This window comes from Urocampus carinirostris, chromosome 5 (genome assembly GCF_059441175.1).
Source record: "Urocampus carinirostris isolate Australia breed hairy pipefish chromosome 5, RoL_Ucar_1.0, whole genome shotgun sequence".
In the NCBI taxonomy this organism is placed as follows: Eukaryota; Metazoa; Chordata; class Actinopteri; order Syngnathiformes; family Syngnathidae; genus Urocampus; species Urocampus carinirostris.
The window spans coordinates 46,771,861-46,793,173 of record NC_142353.1 but is presented as its reverse complement, the minus strand read 5'-3'; the positions used below and the strand labels follow the sequence as shown (position 1 = coordinate 46,793,173).

The 21,313-nt window shown below is 43.1% G+C and overlaps 1 protein-coding gene across 1 annotated transcript; it reads left to right on the top strand.

Annotated features, from left to right (window-relative positions):
- Positions 1-1,442: 1,442 nt before the first annotated feature.
- npffr1l2 (neuropeptide FF receptor 1 like 2) lies at positions 1,443-10,927 on the top strand. Its single transcript, XM_088335263.1, has 3 exons — positions 1,443-1,608; positions 8,164-8,263; positions 9,826-10,927. Exons 1-3 carry the CDS (start codon positions 1,458-1,460, stop codon positions 10,817-10,819), a joined length of 1,245 nt encoding a protein of 414 aa, XP_088191389.1. The 5' UTR covers positions 1,443-1,457; the 3' UTR covers positions 10,820-10,927.
- Positions 10,928-21,313: the final 10,386 nt, after the last annotated feature.

Genomic DNA, 21,313 nt, shown 5'->3' with positions numbered 1-21,313 from the left:
AAAAAAGACAAAACAGAAAAGAAAAAAGAAAAAATAGATTTAAAAAAAGAAACAAAAAAGAGAGACAATTGCACTTTCATGAAAAAAGAAAAATGAATAAAAATAAAAAAATTAAAGAGGAAAAATAGATAAATTGAAAGAGAAAAAGAGAGAAAATCGCATTTTTATGAAAAAAATGAAAACTAAAGAAAAAGGAAAAGAAAAAGGAATAAAAATAAAAAAAAAAATAAAGAGAAAAATAAATAAATTGAAAGAGAAAAAGATAGAAAATCGCATTTTTATGCAAAAAAAGGAAAACTCAAGAAAAGGGAAAAGAAAAAGGAAAAAAATTAAAAAAGAGAAAAATAAATACATTGAAAAAGAAAGAGAGACAATTGCATTTTTATGAAAAAAAGGAAAACTCAATTTTCGCAGCCTGCCCTGACCTTGTACATTGAATTAAAGCCCACTCAGTGAAAATCTTCATTGCATTATGAGTCAATCGTATAAAATCCTTTATAGTCAAATGTATCAAATCCTTTAATGGTAATAACAAAAAAGGACTAAGTTTACCCGGGAGTTGGCCGAAGACGTGATGACGTTTCAGTCCGTGGGAAGTCTTCTTCTAAAGTCCGTTAGCTTTCTCTTATAGGCCATCTTCTCCCCGCATAATGGTGTGCCGGCTCCTCCCATGGGCGTACCAAGGAAGCCCCCTGGGCTTCACAATCTCATCCACGAGCGCCTTGATGTCTGGCTTCTCAAAACAACGCCTGCCGTCCTGTGTCAGAGTCCTGTTATCGAAATTTCCTGGACAAAATATGATGCATTTCCAACAGCCTGCCCTGACCTTGTACATTCAACTAAAGCCCACTCAGTGAAAATCTTCATGGCATTATGAGTCAATCGTATAAAATCCTTGTTAGTCCTTTAACATACACACACCATGTGGTTAGCACCTCCGCTGGCTTTCAACATCTATAAGAGGAATTAGCATTTTAGTACAACATATATTGTGACAGAAACAAAACGAAAATAAATCCAAACAGCTTGACAAGATCCATTACATGACTTGGTATGTTGTAAGATTTGTCAGTTGTGGTTTTAATGTCCACCAAAAAGTCGTGGCTTACCGTTAGCAGCTAACAAAATCCGCCTTCCGGTCACAAACTAAACCTTACTCCATACCAGCAGGTGGCGCTGTTGGACTCGTCACTGCAGGACATTTTCGCAGGAATTTCAACAAAAACCAAAGTTCTTATTCTACCCGTTACATTGGAAAAGGTCCCCCGGTGTAACGATTCGAATTCTTCCAGGAGATCATGGAAACGCCGACGGAAAGCAGCGAGACGGGAACGGAATCCGACAACGCCACCGGCCCCGAGAGGTCCCCGAACAGCACCTTCCTGCCCTATTACCAACATTCCTTCTACGTGGCCGCCGGCTTCGTCCTGGCGTACCTGTTCATATTCCTGTTGTGCATGGTCGGGAACATCTTGGTGTGCCTCATCGTGCTGGGCAGCCGTCACATGCGCACCGTCACCAACCTTTTCATCCTCAACCTGGCGCTCAGCGACCTCCTGGTGGGCATCTTTTGCATCCCCACCACGCTCCTGGACAACCTCATCACAGGTAACGGGACAGGAACGGAATCGGGACCCCGTTGCGTTAGGTTTAGCGCAAGTCACTAGCGAGCGACGGCGGCGTCAGGGACGGAAAAACGGGTCGATAGCGAGGCGTGGTCGGGGTCGGAAACGAGTCGTAAGCCGGAACGGGAGAGTAGACGAAGTCGGGGACAAAAAGGGTCGTGAGTCGGGACGGTAGAGCAGACAATTCGGGAACAAAACAGGTCAAAACACTAAATTTGATTCTTCTTGCAAATTACGGGTCAGTAGCCAGGACTGGGAGAGCAAGGCGTGGTCGCGGACAGAAACGAGTCGTAAGACAGCTTGAGAGTAGACGTAGTCGGGGACAAAAAGGGTCGTGAGTCGGGACAGGAGCGCAGACGTGGTCAGGATCAAAACGGGTCAAACTACAAAATTTTTTTTTTTGTAAATTTGGCGTGGGCCTCTTTTGCATCCCCACCACGCTCCTGGACAACCTCATCACAGGTAACGGGACAGAAACGGAATCGGGACCCCGTTGCGTTACGTTTAGCACAAGTCACTAGCGGGCGACGGCGGTGTCAGGGTCGGAAAAACGGGTCGATTGCAAGGCGTGGTCGGGGTCGGAAAAGAGTCGTAAGCCGGGAACGGAGAGTAGACGTCGTCGGGACAAAAAGGGTCGTGAGTCGGGACGGGAGCGAAGACGTGGTCAGGATCAAAACGGGTCGAAACACTAAATTTGATTTTTTTTTTTTTATAAATTTGCCGTGGGCATCTTTTGCATCCCCACCACACTCCTGGAGGGAAGAGGAAGGATAGTGAGCGATGGCAGTGTCAGGGACGGAAAAATGGGTCGGTGGGAGAGCAAGGCGTGGTCGGGGTCGAAAACAAGTTGTAAGCCAGAACAGGAGAATCGATGTAGTCAGGGACAAAAAAGAGGTCGTAGGCCAAGACAGGAGAGCAAGGCGTGGTCGGGGTCAGAAACAAGTTGTAAACTGGAAAAGGAGAGTAGATGTAGTCAGGGACAAAAAAAAGGTCGTAAGCCAAGACGGGAGCGCAGACGTGGTCGGGATCAAAAATGGGTCGAAGCTGGGGAACGGAAAGGAGCAAAAACAGGAGTGAGTCGGGGTCGAAAAAGGCATGCCTAGTGTTAACTGAAGTTCGCAGACAGACTGACAAAAGGGGACAGATAGGAGTGGGTATGAATAGGGACAGGGAGCGAGTCGTAAGCCAGGAAAGGAGAGTAGACGTCCTTCCTTCCTTCCTTCCTTCCCCTCTTTCTTTCTTTCTTTCTTTCTTCTTCCCTTCCTCTCCTTCCTTCCTTCCTTCATTCCTTCCCAGTGACCTCAACCAATCACACCTGATTCCTCCATACAAAAAAAAGACATTGAACGTCCCCTTAAACCGCTTAAATTTGGCCATAAAAAGGGTGTCTTCCTTACTTTCTTCCTTCCTTCCTTCCTTCCTTCCTTTTCTTGTTTCCTCCCTCCCTTTCCTTCCTTCCGCTCTTTCCTCTCCTTCCTTCCTTGCCTTCTTCCTTCCCCTTTCTTTCTTTCTTTCTTTCTTGCTTCCTCCCTCCCTTTCCTTCCACTTCTTCCTTCCTTCCCTCCCTCCTTATCTTTCCTTCCTTCCTTCCTACATTCCTACCCGGTGACCTCAACCAATCACACCCGATTCCTCCACCCCCCCCAAAAAAAGACATCGAACGTCCCCTAAAACCGCTTAAATTTGTCCATATAAAGGGTGTCTTCCTTCCTTCCTTCCTTTCCCTCTTTCTTTCTTTCTTGTTTCCTCCCTCCCTTTCCTTCCTCTCCTTCATTACTTCTTTCCTTCCTTCTGCTCTTTCCTCTCCTTCCTTCCTTCATTCCCCTCTTTCTTTCTTTCTTTCTTCCTCCCTCCCTTTCCTTCCTCTCCTTCCTTCCTTCCTTCCTTCCCTCCATCCTTATCTTTCCTTCCTTCCTTCCCTCCTTCCTTCCTACATTCCTACCCAGTGACCTCAACCAATCACACCTGATTCCTCCATCCCCCAAAAAAAGACATCGAACCACCCCTAAAAGCGCTTAAATTTGGCCACGAAAAGGCTGTAGGACTCCGGCAACCGTATAATAACAAAACAGGCAAACATCGGAAAAAGACCGGCAGGTATTGCGCGCTCGGACCGCGCGGCCTTCTCGTCGAGCCTTTGCGTCCGACCGAGCTCGACGAAAGAAAACTCCTGCGAATTCCAAAGCCATTATCCCGGCGGGGGGAAAAACGCTTCTCCCTCTAGCGAGATCTAGCAGAAATCCGAACCCTCATTACCCGATTGTCTGCCCGAACCTATTGAAAAGAGAACTAGCGCCTTGGTGAATTCCCATTCCTCTGATGTTTCCCTTTATGTACTGTAGTGCTTGTAGCGCTCGCTGCAGTCATGAATGCATTCATGAGGTTTGTTTTTTTCCCTTCCGGGCAAAAATCCCACAATATGTACGTAGAATAATGAAGGTCGTTTACAGCACGGCGCAATTACTACAAAATACTTTCGGAAGGAGTACTAGAATAAGAAGTCAAAATGACTCCGAGACGAAATATTGAAAACGAGGGCCCGATGATTTTGCTCTCCTTTCCGAAATAAAATACGACAGAGATCCTATAATACGGAGAAACTACCACGGATGGAGTACCAGCAAAATACAACAAAATACATCTAACATAATACAAAAAAGCCAGAAAAATACTGCAAAACTACTTTTAAACAGGGAACCTAATAAATGAGTTTTTTTTTCCTTTTGAAAAGAAAATACTACAGAAACGCTACGACAGACATAGTACTACAGAGATGCTCCAAAAGTAGTACTAGAGAAATACTACAAAATACAGTAGTACTGCAGAATACAGATATCAAAACACCATTAGAAATACTTCGACAGGAATACTATAATATCAAAAATGAGACTACTACAGAAATACTACAATGAATATGACACATTTACAAAAAATAAAATAAAATAAAATAAAATTTACACAATTGGGTCCTGTTTCAGGTTCTGGTCCTGAAACAAACAAAATACAACAAAATACATCTACAGTAATAATACAAAAACGCCAGAAAAATACTGCAAAACTATACATCAAATTGTATGATTAAAACAGGGAACCTAGTCAATTGTTTTTCTTTCTTTTTAAAAAGAAAATACTACAGAAACCCTAGGACAGACATAGTACTACAGAAATGCTACCAAAGTAGTACTAGAGAAACACTACAAAATACATAAACAGCAGTACCGCAGAATATAGATATCAAAACACTATTAGAAATACTTCGACAGTAATATACTATAATATCAAAAATGAAACTACTACAGAAATACTACACAGAAACTACTACAATAATACTATAATACAGAAAAACTACAAAAATAGTCATAAAGAAATACTACAAAATACATAAACAGCAGTACTGCAGAATACAGATTTTGATCCTCTTACTATAGCGATGCTCCAAAAGTAGTACTAGAGAAATACTACAAATACAGTAGTAATGCAGAATAAAGATATCAAAGCACCATTAGAAATACTTCGACAGGAAAATACTATAATATCAAAAATGAAACGACTACAGAAATACTACAAGAATACCACAAAATTTACTAAAAAGAATATATCAAATTTAGTGTTTTGACGCGTTTTGATCCTTGTACTACAGAAATGCTCCAAAAGTAGTACGAGGGAAATACTACAAAATACAGTAGTAATGCAGAATACAGATATCAAAACACCATTAGAAATACTTTGACAGGAATACTATAATATCAAAAATGAGACTACTACAGAAATACTACAAGAATACGACACATTTACTGAAAAAAAAAAAATCAAATTTAGTGTTTTTACCCGTTTTGATCCTAGTACTACAGAGCTGCTCCAAAAGTAGTACGAGAGAAATACTACAAAATACAGTAGTACTGCAGAATACAGATATCAAAACACCATTAGAAATACTTCGACAGGAATACTATAATATCAAAAATGAAACGACTACAGAAATACTACAAGAATACCACAAATTTACTAAAAAAAAAATCAAATTTAGTGTTTTTACCCGTTTTGATCCTAGTACTACAGAACTGCTCCAAAGGTAGTACGAGGGAAATACTACAAAATACAGTAGTAATGCAGAATACAGATATCAAAACACCATTAAAAAATACTTCAACAGTAATACTACAATATCAAAAATTAAACCACTACAGAAATACTACAAGAATACCACAAAATTTACTAAAAAAATAAATCAAATTTAGTGTTTCGACGCGTTTTGATCCTAGTACTACAGTGATGCTCCAAAAGTAGTACTAGAGAAATACTACAAATACAGTAGTAATGCAGAATACGGATATCAAAACACTATTAGAAATACTGCGACAGTAATACTATAATATCAAAAATGAAACTACTACAGATATACTACAAGAATACGACACATTTACTACAAAAAAAATCAAATTTAGTGTTTCGACCCGTTTTGATCCTGACCTCGTCTGCTCTCTCGTCCCGGCTTACGACTCGTTTCTGTCCCCGACCACGCCTTGCTCTCCCAAAATATCTACATTAATACGACTCAACACTACTATGGAAATACTCAAAAACATTCAACAGTAATGCCATGGAAATACTAGTGCAGAAATACTACAAAAAACAGAGAAAAATACTGCAAAACTAAACATCAAATTTGGTGTTTAAAACAGGGACCTCATGGTTTATTTTGCTTTCCTTTTGAAAAGAAAATTTTCCAGAAATACTACTACAGTAATACTACAATACAGAAACATTACCACATAACACGGCAAGGTTGAAATGATCCACACCGACCTAGAGTGCCCTCTTGTGGTTTAGCATGAGCATAACATTTGAAATGATATACCGGTAATACAAATGGAAAACTCTTGGATATGATAATGTGTTCATAATTTGTCCTTAAGTTATACCGGAGTATAAGTCGCACCCCGGGCCAAACTATGACAAAAAAAACACGAGTTCTACTCTGAAAAATCGGGCAAATGCACGTTTCAGATATTTTCCAGGCCAGCAGAGAAGGCCTTGCAGGCCTCGACGGCCCACCTCTGGTATTTCAATACGTTGCTTGTGTTCATTATCTTGAGCCTTCGATTCGTTGGTCAACATTGTGGGCGGGGCTTATCCTGGAGCTAGAAGACGACTTGGGCTGGTTAGAAGACAGTGGAAAAGAAGAGTGTCTGTGGAGACCACTGCGCTCAAATTTAGAACCATTCCGAACGTTGCATTTTTCTTACTTGATGAGTGCCTCGGTCCAATCTTTCCGCTTGCATGCATTTAACTTTCTTATTTCTCTTGAATCAGAGTTCTCTGGGATCCTATAAATCACAGGTGCCAAACAGGCGGCCCGCGGGCCAGATCAGGCCCACCAATGGTTTAAATCCGGCCCGCAAGACAACAGTGAGAGAAGCGCAAGAGGAAAATGAGCCGTAGTTTTGATTATTTTCACCGGGTGTCACCAAAGCCAGTTAACTTTTGCAAAGCAATTGTGGTCGTATTTCTCTATTTCTCTCGGACTCACTTCTTTTTGATTTATTTCTCCCTCTTTTTCTTTCTCCTGTTCACTCTCTCTTTCTCTCTATTTTTCTCTCACTCTCTAACTCTTTCTTTTTCTCTGTCTTGCTCTCTTTCTATTTTCTCTCTTTAATTTACGCTTTAATTCTCTTTCTTTCGATTTTTCTTTCTTTCTCACCCTCTTTCTTTCCCTTTTTCGACCTGTCTCTCTCACCTCACTTTGTTTCTTTTTCTCCTGCTGAGTCTTTTTCTTTCTGTCGTTTCACTTCTCTTATTCTTTTTATCTTTCTCTTTTTTCACTTTCTTTTTCTCTCTCTATTCATTTCCCCCTTCTTCTCCATTCATATCTCTATTGTGCTCTCTCTTTTTCTCTCACTGTTACTCTGTCTCCCTTGTTCTCCCTTGATCTGTTTATCGCTCTCTCTTTCCGTCACTCTCTTTTTCTCTATTTTTCTCTATTACTCTCTCACTCTCTTTCTTTTTCTCTGTCTTTCTCTCTTTCTATTTTCTCTCTCTAATTTACACTTTAATTCTTTCTTTCTATTTTTCTCTTTCTTTCTCACCCTCTTTCAACCTCTCTCTCTCTCCCACCTCACTTTGTTTCTTTTTCTCCTGCAGACTCTTTTTCTGTCGTTTCACTTCTCTTATTCTTTTAATCCTTCTCTTTTTCACTTTATTTTTCTCTCAATATTCATTTCCCCCTTCTTCTCCATTCATATCTCTATTCTGCTCTATCTTTTTCTCTCTCCCTTGTTCTCCCTATCTGTTTATCGCTCTCTCTTTCCCTCCCTCTCTTTTTCTCCCTCTCTCTTTCTCTTAAACTTACTAGTCCGGCCCCCGTGAGATTTTTTTATAGCATTTGTGGCCCCCAGCTAAAACCAGTTGGACACCCACCCCTGCAACAAACCATGATTTTTGCTCTACTAGCAGCTAGGACGGCGTTCTTTTCCTCCGTCTCCTAACCGGCGCAAGTATTTTACGGCCTGGGCTGACCCATTCTCTTTCTCTTTTTCAGGTTGGCCCTTTTCCAACCTGGTTTGCAAGATGAGTGGGTTCGTGCAGGGCGTGTCGGTGTCGGCGTCCGTCTTCACGTTGGTGGCAATATCCGTTGAGAGGTTTGTTTCTTATTCGTTTAAAGGGACAGTGTGTCATATTTTCTGCCTCCTAGTGGTACCAAAAATAATCATTCAGGACCAACTTTGATTTGAAAACAGGCAAAAGTACACCAAATATCACACTCAAAATAGCATTTTTTATAGATATTGGGTTAGTTGGATCCCTTAAGCACACAAGTGGTAGGGGCACCATTTCCTGTGGTGTGTCTTGGGCAAGTACGGCCCGGTGACGCCCATCCCTCTCCAGGCCTACATGTGTTCTTGGCCAGTCTCGAACCAGGGACCTCTCAGGTGTTAAGCAAATGTGTAAACAAAAACACAAATGGGATCCATTAACCACTCAGGAAGTAGGAACAGCAATTCCTGTGGTGTGTCTTGGGCAAGTACGGCCCGGTGGCACCCATCCCTCTCTAGGCAACATATGTGTGTACCCAGTCCTAAACCGGGGATTAGGCAAATGTGCTAACCACTGCATTACAAGAACACAAATTGGATCCATTAACCACACGGATGGTAGGAGCACCATTTCCTGTGGTGTGTCTTGGGCAAGTACAGCCTGGTGGCGCCCATTCCTCTCTAGGCCAACATATGTGTCTACCCAGTCCTAAACCAAGGACCTTTTGCGTGTTAGGCAAATGTGCTAACCACTGCATTACAAGAAAACAAATTGGATCCATTAACCACACGGGTGGTAGGAGCACCATTTCCTGTGGTGTGTCTTTGGCAAGTACAGCCTGGTGGTGCCCATCCCTCTCTAGGCCAACATATGTTTTCACCTAGTCTTGAAACGGGGACCTTTTGTGTTGTATCCCTTAACCACACGGGTGGTAGGGGCACCATTTCCTGTGGTGTGTCTTAGGCAAGTACAGCCTGGTGGCTCCTATCCCTCTCTAGGCAACATATGTGTCTACCCAGTCCTAAACTGGGGACCTTTAGCGTGTTAGGCAAATGTGCTAACTACTGCACTACAAAAACACAAATTGGATTCATTAACCACACAGGTGGTAGGAGCACCATTTCCTGTGGTGTGTCTTGGGGCAACCACAGCCTAGTGGCGCCCATCCGTCTCTAGGCCAACATATGTCTATATGGTTGGGACGGCTGGGACGGAGGAGCAGAAGCAGTTACGAGTTCAGAAAAGAGGTCGGCAACAGGTACCAGGCAGGAAACAGGGCAAAATAGGTCAATGGCCGGGACAGGGGAGCAAAACAGAAACAGGTCCAGAAACAGGTCGACAACAGGTATCAGGCAGGAAACGGGACAAAACAGCTCGATGGCCGGGACGGAAGAGCAGAAGCAGAAACGAGTTCAGAAACAGGTTGGCAACAGGTATCAGTCAGGAAAACGTCATAATGTCAGATAGTACAAAGCTTGCCTAGCTGAGAGCATAGGTTGGCAGACGGTCTGATAGCTTCCTCTTGGAAGACGGGGGTTTAAAAAGAGTCAGGGAGCCAATCAGCAATCATGACATAGGGGGGTCATGAACATGACTCCAGGTTTCACCCCATCCATCGGAGTCTATAACCGTTTCTTGACAGCCGGCATTTTTTTCTCCCTCCCAGGTTTCGCTGCATAGCCTATCTACACAACAAGTCCACCATAGTCACCGCCAACGCAGCTATCTTCTTGGTCTGGATCCTGGCCATGGCGGTCATGACTCCGGCTGCGGTGGTCTTAACCGTAGAGGAGGTCCCTCTGCACTTCATGGTCTACCACGACGACTTCAACCAGACCGTCCCCCTCCGCGCCTGCTACGAGAACTTCGCCGACCCGAAAACCACGCGGGTCTACACCGCCGTTCTCTTCGCCCTCGTCTACCTGAGTCCGCTGTCGGTCATCGCCGTCATGTACGGCACCATCGGCGTCAAGCTCTGCTCCAGCGCGGTCGGGAATCGGACGCCGCGGGAGGCCAACGTCCGGGGCAGGAGACGGGCCAAACCCGTCTTGTCCAAGAAGAAGATCCAGGCCATCAAGATGCTGATCCTGGTCACGTTGCTGTTCATGTTGTCCTGGTTACCGCTCTGGACCTTGATGATGATGGCGGACTACGCGGGTTTGGGAAGAGAGCAACTGGAACTTCTCAACAGTCACGTGTTCCCCTTCGCTCACTGGCTGGCCTTCGCCAATTCCAGCGTCAACCCCGTCATCTACGGGTACTACAACGAGAACTTCAAACGAGGATTCCAAGCCGTCTGCCATTCCTCCGTCTTCTCCCGTCTGGTGCCGCGGAACACCTGGGGCAGGATCCGCTCCTGGTTCCGGAGACGGAGGTCCGCCCAAGCTCCCTTGGAAGCCACCGACGGCAGGAACAGCGGGGACAATAACAACCGGCTGTTGTTTGTGGTGGAGAGCAGGGTCCGCCTGGACAAATTCAACGCCGACAAACGGGAGCTGAAGAGGAACACCAGGGTGGGGTGCGTGGGGGTCCGGCCCGGACGGAGGCCCTCGCAACAGGGGATGGAGATGGCGACCGTCAAGACCAAAGGGAGTAGTAGCGATGCGGCCGGGAAGAACAGCACGCCTTCGGTTTCGATGTACAGAGCCTGGGATAACTGAAGCCGAGGTAGGGTTTTAAGACCCGACCCGAACCCGATTTTGAAAATCTTAACCGCTGCGTTTCTCTCTCGCTGCCTTTTCAAAAAAATCATTTCCCGCCCCTAATTGTTCTCTCTCCGCCTCTCTCAAAGTAGCGTACTTAAAGTGATTCACAGAGACCATTTTATAGATGTATACAGTATAATAAATCTAAAACTAGACAATTCCCGCAGCAATTATAAGAGTTGTGATTGATCTGGAAGATGTTGATAGAGAACCGGTAGCGTTGAGTTGTTAGCATTAGGAGTTAGCATAAAGTGATTACCGTATTTTCCGCACTATAAGGCGCAGCGGGTTGTAGGGCGCACCCCGAAAAAATAGTTTTTGGTCCTATATTTGACATACATAAGACGCACCGGATGATAAGGCGCTCCAATGGGACCGTGGACAAAACAGTCAGATGGTTCAGTCCAACTGATTACCCCCTTAACATTCCCAAAGCTTGCAAAGAAGCAAATACGTGTCTCAGACACGTGCGGATGCGGTGTCCGTACCATGTCACTCAAATGCATCGTTCCATCATTCGGAAGGTTCAAGTCTCGGGATTCAAGAAATGCCAACCATTCCCTAGTTTCTATTTTCTTTTTCGCTTGCAACTTTACTGTGCATATGACAATAAACACTTGAGTTGAATTTAAAAATAGACACTCCATTCCATCCATGATCTGCACCGCTTATCACAGAAACATCGAGTTCAGTCTGAAACAAGATACAGGGAAAATATATAGCCGGAGTAGCTCACCGAAGTCGTTGTGTTCATAATAATGTGCAGCCGTGGTCCTCTTATATCCGTGAGTGTAGTAAATCCAGGAGAATAAAATATTTACAAATACAAAATAGTCAAAAAATGCTTTCTGTATGCCGTCAGTCACGTGCTACACGCATTCATCTTTTTGGGCCAATTGCAGGCTTTGTTTCGCCCCTTGAGCCTATGCCAGCCTGTAAATGATAAAAAGGATCCGCCCCCTTGACCTCCGAATAACTTTAGCCAATAGTGATCGATTCAAATGATGATTGACACATTGGTTAGCCAATGAAACGCCGGTAAATAAATCCCAGTATACACCGCGTAATACTTGGCGTTCGGGGGAAAATCCAGTCGGCGGCTGCTTGCTTTAGTTGCGAGACTTTGCGACTTCAGATTGCTCCATATATAAGGCGCACTGTTTTATAAGGCGCATGGTCAGCTTTTGAAAAAAATAAAGGCTTTTAGGTGCGCCTTATAGTGCGGAAAATAAGGTAACTCAGAAAGATGTATTTGTCATTTTTAACTTGGTCCTGTAGGGGGACGCTTTTTTTTTGGTATATAAGTCGTTGGGGTACTCCAAAAACTCAGGGAGAAGATGTTATGATTATATTTTGGAGGAAAACAATAGTTGTGATGGCTCGTCGTCGTGAGCAGCGAAAGAGAAACCCCGCCTAGCCCGAACCGATGAAATTTCGGGTCGGGTCGGGTTAGGATTCGGGTTTAAGATCTTACCTCGAATTTGAAGTGAAGACGATAGTTCGGGAGGCATGTTTTTTATGCGAGAGCAGGTGTCTTAAACTCGCAGCCCGGGGGCCAACTGCGGCCGGCGATAGGACAGTTTGAGGCCCCCGCCATGATATAAAAGTTTAAAGGGACAGTGTGTATTGTTATGAGCCTCCCAGTGGTAAAAAGTCATTCGTTTTGAAATATACGAGTATTGCTCCTTTCCCTTTTATCTTCTTTTTTCTTTCTCTATCTCCTTTTTTTCCTTTTTTTTGTGAAAAGTTGGTCATTTCATTGAGAAGAAAACCACGCATTTTGGTCTTTTTGAGTCTCCGTGGTTTGTATTCTTCGTTGTGCTTTTTGAGCACTTTTCGGTTGCTCTACACCAGGAGACTAGTAGATTAAAGAGAAAAAGAAAAAGAGAGATAAAGAATTAAGAGAAAGAGGGAGGGAAAAAGAGAGAGGGAGAGAGCGTGAGAAACAAAAGATAAAAAGTCGTGAAAGAGGGGGAAAATGAAAGGGAGAGGAAGAAAGAAATCCAAAGAGAGATAGAAAGACAGAAGGAGAGAAAAGAGAAAAGAAAGCGCGAAAGGTATGAAGAGAGAAAGAGAAAAGAGAGAAAAGGAAAAAAGAAAGTTAGAGCAAAAGAGGTTAAAAGACACAGGGAGAGAAAAAGACAAAGAGCAACAAAGGACGAGAAAAAGAGAGAGTGAGAGAGCATGAGAAACAAAAGAGATAAAAAGAGAAGTCTTGAGAGGGGAAAAGAAAGGGAGAGGAAGAAAGAAATCCAAAGAGAAATAGAAAGACAGCAGGAGAGAAGACAAAAAAGAAAGCGCCAAGGGTAGGAAGAGAGAAAGAGAAAAGAGAGAAAACGAAGAAAGGAAGTTAGAGCAAAAGAGAAAAAAAAGAAAAAGAGCAACAAAGGAAGAGAAGAAGAGAGACACAGAGTGGGACAAAAGGGGTGAGAGAGAGAGAGAGAGAGAGAGAGAGAGAAGTAGTGTCTTTGTTCAAGGTACCTTTCTTTGGCAACATCAAGTTGACCTATTTCAACCTGCGGCTTGTTTCTCTCTTGCGCTTCTCTGAGTGTCGTCTCGCGGGCCGGATTCAATCCTTTAGCGGGCCTGATCGGGCCCGCGAGCCGCCTGTTTGACACACGTGCTCTCCACCATCTAGTGGTCCAATTAAACACACTGTCTCTTCAATATAAATGATCACTGATCATGATTTTTCAATTGTAGAATTCGTAGAGAATTGCTTTTTTTTTTTTTAAACGATTCTTTTTTTGAATTGAAGAAATGAAATGACAATGTAAGCGTTGGCCCGGGGGCCAAATGCGGCCCTTGAGATGATTATTTAAGGCCTCCTGCTTAAGAATGAATTGTTAAAGGGACCGCGTGGCAGATCTCCATTTTCCTTTGATTTTCTTGGCGAAGGTTTTTCGTTTTCCGGGTGCCGTAGCAGCAAGATGGCGGCCGATCCGAGCGAGGCTCACGTTACGTCAAATTTCTCCAGCTACGGACGTTTCAGAAATCGCACGTTTTAACGATAAGCTTATCTATTTTTGCTGAATATTTATTCCAGGAAGGGCATGTTTTACCACCAGGAGGCGCTGTCCTAGTGGACGAGGGTTTCACGGATTTTTTTAGATCTCAGGGAATTAAGATAAAGATGGATTTGAGGTTTTGGGATTTTTAGAGGAAGCCCGCCTGGCCCGGACCGGGTCGGAGTCGGGTCGCAAAGCGGATTCCGTTCCTCGGAAGCGGAATATCTGGAAAGGACTCGCTCCCGACGACATCTCGCCCAGGAAATCACGTTGCCCGTTGCCGGAACTTGGAGGCTTGCGGGTCGGGACCGTCTGTTCTGGGGAACTGTTTTCCGCTTCAGTGGACGGAGGAGAATGGATCTGGCATCGCGAGCTGTGTTTAGGAAACGGCTTCTATGAGCAAAATATGTGCAGGGATCGAGGATCGAATGGACCCAAACGCGGCATAATAGCGAAATGTTTGGATTTTTCTCTTTCTTTTATTTTTCTGTCTTCTTTTTTCTACTTTCTTTTCTGTTTTTCTTTTAATGTTCTTTCTTTTTTTCATTCTTCTCTTTTCCTTTTTTTAAAAAAAATATTTTGCGTGTTTTCTCACAATTATTTTTCTTTTCCTCTTCTATTCATTATCTTAACTATTTTTTTTTATCTTGTTTTATATTTTTCTTTTCTTTTTTATTGAGTGTGTCATTTCTTTTTTCTACTTTCTTTTCTGTTTTTCTTTTAATGTTCTTTCTTTTTTTTCATTCTTCTCTTTTCCTTTTTTTAAAAATATTTATTTTTCTTTTCCTCTTCTTTTTTTTTTTTCATTTGTCTCTTGTTTCGCATTTTTCTTCTTTTTTTATTGAGTGTGTCATTTCTTTTTTTTTACTCTCCTTTTTTAATAATTTTTCTTTTTTCCAGTCCCCCCCTCTCTGTCACCTTCTCACTCACTAGATTTTCTTGATCTTTCTTGCCCTTTTCTTTCTTTGTCCCTCTAGCTGTCTAGGTCAGTGCCACGTATGTGAGTGTAGATAGAGCGAAAGTGAGAGCGAGAGAGGGGGAAAGAGATGGAAAGAAAAAGACGGAGAGGGAGAAAAAAAGGGGGTTAGTGAGAAATAGAGAGAAAGAAAAAGAGAGAGGAGAAAGACAGTAGTAGAGAAAAAGAGAGAGAAGTAGCTAGAAATAGAGAGAAAGAGTAATAAGTGGAAAAACACAGCAAGGGAGAGAAAGAAAGGATGATCACTCACTTTCTCTCTTTTCCATTACTCTTACTTTCCATGTCTTTCTTCTTTTACTCTACTCTTTGTATTTATTTGTCTTTATTTTCTCTTTCTATTTCTCTCTCTTTCTTTGTTTCATTCCTTTTTCTCTCCTCGCTCTTCGTCTTTCTTTCTTTCTCTGGATCCCACCGGTCCCGCATTCTCCCCCACCCCTCCCACGTGTCCTTCAAGCTCAAATGAGTCGGACAACCTTGCTTCAGGTGAGCTCTTGTTATTATCGGTGGTGTTTGCAGCTACAATAGCTCAATGTATGTATTGTGCGCTCTCGATGTCGTTTGGCTGCCACCGCTACTATTCCAGGTGTTTTTCTTCGTCTCAAAAGAAAAAAAATCTCAAGTATCGAGAAAAGAAACGGCTCGGCTACACGGACAAAGTGTTGAGGAACGCGTGGCCTTGTTTTCTCTTTGTCCTTTTTCTTCTTCTATCTTGTGGAGCGGTCCTATGTTCGCCTCGCGTCTTTCGATTTCTGTGAAAAGGGACGACTCGGTGTTTTTCTCCGTTCCGCAAACGCAATGTGACTCTTGACCCGCATGCTCCCTCCGTGGTGTCAATGGGGAATGGCAAAACAAGTACAAGAGAATAAAGAACATCAAATGTATGACCGAGGCTGCAGTTTTCAAAGAGCAATTTCTCTGGTACCCTGAACTCTTTTAACCAGCCAGTTTCAACTCTTTCAAAATACAATCACCATTAGTCTGAAACAAAATACCATTCATGACTCGATTCTTTACAAAAATATTGCAGACCGTCCAGAGAATCCAACCGTGTCAAATATTGAGTCCAAAACACACCAGAATGCTGACAGATTAAAAAAAAAAAATCCGCCTAAAAGTATTCCTGCATCATTTGACGATCCGTGTTGTAATCCATTCGTTTTGCTCCGTAATTCTCCTTATTTGGCGTCAAAAATCAAGTTCAGAAAAGAGGTTGGCAACAGGTAACAGCCAGGAAACAAGGCAAAACAGGTCGATGTGTGGGACGGAGGAGCAGAAGCAGTAACGAGTTCAGAAAAGAGGTCGGCAACAGGTATCAGGCAGGAAACAGGGCGAAACGGGTCGATGGCCGGGACGGAGGAGCAAAAGCAGAAACGGGTCCAGAAACGGGTCGGCGACAGGTATCAGGCAAGAAACAGGGCAAAACAGGTCGGTGGCTTATTCAAATGTTGATAGACACGTTGGTTAGCCCATAAAATTCTACGCAATTTTACGTATTGAAATCAGAACCGAAAATAAACGTGAAAGAAAGCAACCTGGGATCCACTTTTATTTACACGCAATCAAGGAGATGTCAAACATTCACAACTCTTTTACAATACTATGTCGAATTCATTCGGACGGGAACCCGTGAGCACTACCTGCTGGCCGGATCGGTAACCACCGAATTCGATACCGAATCAAATAAATAGAATTGTTAGGAATTTTCGCTACGTATACGAATGTGTTTGGTGTATGAAACCTTGGTGAGTGGTAAATCTGCAAAAAACACGGAATTGAGGAAGGGGGCAAGGCCGTTTTTGCTCCTAATGTCTTGGATTATTTTGACGCTTTTTTTTAGTTGGGCTAACAGTTACATGCTTAAAGCTACATGCTAACAAGTTGAATCCAAATCAGGCACGGCATCGACTAAAGAATCATGCTAACGGCTACATGCGAAAAGTTGATGCTAAAGGCTACATCACAAGTATGTGTGCTAAAAGCTACAGGTTAACAACTACACGCTAACGGCTACATGTTAACGGCCACAAGATAACTAGTCATGCTAACAGCTACATGATAAAGGCTACATGGTAACGAGTAACGCTAACGGCTACTTCCAAACTAATTGGGCTAACGGATACAAACTAACGGCTACATGCTAACAGCTACGTGCTAACAAGTTATTCTGACAGCTACATGCTAACAACTGATACTAATGGCTACATCCTAACAAGTTGAATCCAAATGAGACGTGGCATCGGCTACATGCTAATGAGTTGATGCTGATGACTACATGCTACTAAGTTATGCTAACAGATACATGTTAAAAGCTACCTGCTAACAGCTAGAAGCTAACCAATCATGATAACGGCTACAAGATAACAATTAAAGGCTAAAGAATCATGCTAACTGCTACATGTGAAAAGTTGATGCCAAAGGCTACACCCCAAGTATTTGTGCTAAAGGCTACAGGTTAACAACTACACGCTAACAGCTACATGTTAACGGCCACAAGATAACTAGTCATGCTAACAGCTACATGCTAATGGCTAGATGGTAACGAGTAATGCTAACGGCTACTTCCAAACTAATTGGGCTAACGGATACATACCAACGGCTACATGCTAACAAGTTATTCTGACAGCTACGTGCTAACAACTGATACGAATGGCTGCATCCTAACAAGTTGAATCCAAACGAGACATGCCATCGGCTACATGCTAATGAGTAGATGCTAATGACTACATGCTACTAAGTTATGCAAACAGGTACATGTTAAAAGCTACCTGCTAACAGCTAGAAGCTAACCAATCATGCTAACGGCTACAAGATAACAATTTAAGGCTTAAGAATCATGCTAATGGCTACATGCCAAAAGGTGATGCTAAAGGCTACATCCCAAGTATTTGTGCTAAAGGCTACAGGCTAACAACTACACGCTAACGGCCACATGATGACTAGTCATGCTAACAGCTAAATGCTAAAGGCTACATGGTAACGAGTCACGCTAACGGCTGCTTGCAAACTAATTAGGCTAACAGATACATACTAACGGCTACATGGTAACAGCGACGTGCTAACAAGTTATTCTGACAGCTACATGCTAACAACTGATACTAATGGCTACATGCTAACAAGTTGAATCCAAATGAGACATGCCATCGGCTAAATGCTAATGAGTATATGCTAATGACTAAGTTATGCGAAAGTCTCATGCTAATAGCTACCTGCTAACAGCTAGATGATAACCAATCATGCCAACGGCTATAAGATAACAATTTAAGGCTAAAGAATCATGCTAAAGTTGATGCTAAAGGCTACATCCCAAGTATTTGTTTTAAAGGCTACAGGCTAACAACTACACGCTAACGGCCACGTAATAACTAGTCATGCTAACAGCTAAATGCTAAATGTAACGAGTTACGCTAACGGCTACTTGCAAACTAATTAGGCTAACAGACATACTAACGGCTACATGGTAACAGCGACGTGCTAACAAGTTATGCTGACAACTGATACTCACGGCTACATGCTAACTAGTAATGCTAGAGGCTGCGTGCAAACTTGTGAGGCTCATGGATGTGTGCTAGCAGCGACATGCTATTGAGTCATGCTAACGGTGTTATGTTAAGATGGTAACAGCTCCAAGCTAACAGGTAAATGCTAACGACTACCTGCCAAAATGAATAGGATCTTTCTAATTGGATGGACCCATTCAAAATGTTACTAAGCAGTGTAATAACAGTGTTATTACTATTTCCTTGCTAACAGCTTCATGCTAATGACTGCCAAGCATTTGCTTTTATCTTCTTTTTCTTCTTTTCCTATTTTTACTTTTTAGATCTCATTTTTTGTAGCATTTTTTTGAAAAATATATAGAGAAAAGTGGATTTTTTTTTTAAATCAGATGTTTTTTTTTGTGGAAACCCCAAGACTAGCTCCTGGGTTCCAGACCCCCTGTCTTAAAGGGAAAGTGTGTCAAAAACAAAACAAAGATTTGCGTAATGGACAAAAAGACATGAACTATTAATTTGCAGTCAAAAAATTTCATTGGTGAAAAATAGTGGATCCCTTTGGCCTCCATCGTGCATTTTTTAAGCTAGTGAAAAGGGAACAAGCGGAACATGAGGAACCTTAGCTTCATGGCTGGGTTTCGTCAGGTCATCCAGGCCTCATCATTGGTGTATGAAAAGCTCCCTCTGGATCCCGGCCTACTTTGTCCCCATTGTCCCAAGGGGGCAAAGGCCGAGAGGCCTTCCGTTCGAGCGGGCGGGTGTGTAGGAAAAAAATGAAAGGCGTTCCCACCTCTCTTTTAAAGGCTGTTGATGTCAGTCACGTGTGGCCTGTTGATGCTTTTCAAAATAAAGTTCTGCAATCGGTGGATTAAGCGATAATGGGCAAAATTTCATTTGAACACACAATGAAATTTGACATGACACATATGCAAATCATCTTTTGATTACAAATCAACACTTTGGGGTTTCAAATATTTTATGATACAACTGGTCACAGTCTGTTCACTTCATGTGACATTTTTCTTTTTAGTTTATCTCTCTCACAGTGGACATGCACCTAGGATGAAATTTATTGAAAAACGTTAAGAATGTTTGGTTTATGTCTGTCCTCCTACATAACCCATATCATTTTCCATTATCAAACATTTTGGAAACAGGGCCAGGGGGCCACCAGGGAGCGCCAAAGAGCTGCTAGATAAAGCAACACGCACCAACGTTACCAGTAATGCTTTTTCAACAACCAATAGAAGAAAGGAGAACCAATCACAGGGTCTGGAGTTTCGAGAATTTTTCGTTTTTGTTATGTATGCCGACGTCGGTGTCATTCAATGTCAGAACGAACGAAATGAATCCAAACTCAACAAAAATCTCGTGTTGCCGTACTCTGATTAAACATTCGTCACTCTGAAATGTAACTTGCATGACTCCTGTATTTATCGACCGATACGGCGCAGCGGCTCCCTGGGCCCGAGTGCCGCGTGACCGCTTTACGACTACAGACCAGCATACAATATTGAAAAAAAGCGGGAGCAAAACAGATTTTGGTGTGGTTTAAAGGATGAAATAAACACCGGAGGTGCTTTGCTACAAGAGACTGCGGGAGCGACGACGATTGGGGGATGTTAAGGTTCTTGTAAAGTAGGCTTAAACATTTCCTCAAAAGCGTGTATTTCTAACCAGATGGTATCACGTTTCTCTGTTTCAAATACAGCGGAACCTCGGTTCTCGACCATAATCCGTTCCAGAACCCTGTTCGAAAACCTATGTGTTCGATTGCCGAAATCATTTTTCCCATTAAAAATAATGTCAATCGTTTTAATCCGTTCCAACACCCTGAATGTTTACCTTGAATTTTTAACGTAAACAAAGCTAACCCAGGCTAATCGTACGTTCGCGTTATCGTCATCTTCCGTACGAAAGATGACGCTAACATGAACGTGTAAAAATTAAAAAAAAAGGATAGAAAAGAATTATGAATAGGATTTCTTACCTTTGTGGTGGTCAGCAGAAGGCGCAGGTGGACGGTGGGGGGAAGATGAGACACTTGCACACCTCCTTCATATTTGGCTATTATTTCTTTCTTAAATGCAATAGTTTTACGCACTACTTTTCTTTTTTCACCTGTAGCAACTTTGCCGCTTGCACTGACTTTCTTCGGAGGCATAATTAGGGGCTAAAACACGCGTACGCCGCTCAGCATCGCACCCTAGCGTACGCGCTCACGCATTACCAGCGTTCCAACTCCGATTTTTTGACTTGAATTTCTCGAAATGTTTGGTTTTGTTGATTTGTTCGAACGGAGAGGCGTTTGAAAACTGAGGTTCCACTGTATTGGTAGCGCCCAAAGGGGCGTTTCTTCTTTGTCTTGGTTCTACTTAAATAAAATAGTTTGGTGGGGGAAGGGTCCCCAGAGTTAAGGAGCGCGACCAGGAGACGGGCACGGGTAAATTCCTCCTCTCCTGCAACTGCAGTTGTAAAAAGTTTTTCATTTTGAAATAGCTCTCCCACAACAAGTAAGAGGGCGAGTTCTAACTGTTCCGACGGACCCCTTCTGCATCCCCAGCAGGTATCTCGGGGTCACGGATGTTTCGCCCGGAACACCTCTCCTGAATGGAGTAGCAAAGGCTGAGTTAGCCTTCACCAGCAGCAGGGGTCCAGCTACGACCTTTTGACAGCCACCTGGGACTGCTTTCGGCGACTGTGGCTAGCTCCCTCGGTACTGCAGATCTTCTGCAGGAAACTGCGCAGAGATGTGGCGGAGAAATCCCGAGCTTCGATTGGGCAGAGGGCGGCATGCCAGCCTGTGATGGTCGCCTTGTCCGCAATGTCCTGGTACTTAGCCTTAAAAGAGCAAAACTGAAGTTTGGTATTTGTCGCTTTATCTCTCTCTGTCTTCTTCCGCCATTTCTGCGCCTGATTTCCATCAAATTCTGCGACCGTCGAAGGGCCACTTGCTACCTGATCGTTGCTC

Bases quoted from the DNA above. Each gene is read 5' to 3' on its own strand.
- npffr1l2 (XM_088335263.1), top strand. From the start codon at position 1,458: ATGGTCGGGAACATCTTGGTGTGCCTCATCGTGCTGGGCAGCCGTCAC. The intron at 1,609-8,163 runs GTAACGGGACAG...TCTCTTTTTCAG, and splicing joins CCTGGACAACCTCATCACAG to GTTGGCCCTTTTCCAACCTG. The intron at 8,264-9,825 runs GTTTGTTTCTTA...TCTCCCTCCCAG, and splicing joins GTGGCAATATCCGTTGAGAG to GTTTCGCTGCATAGCCTATC.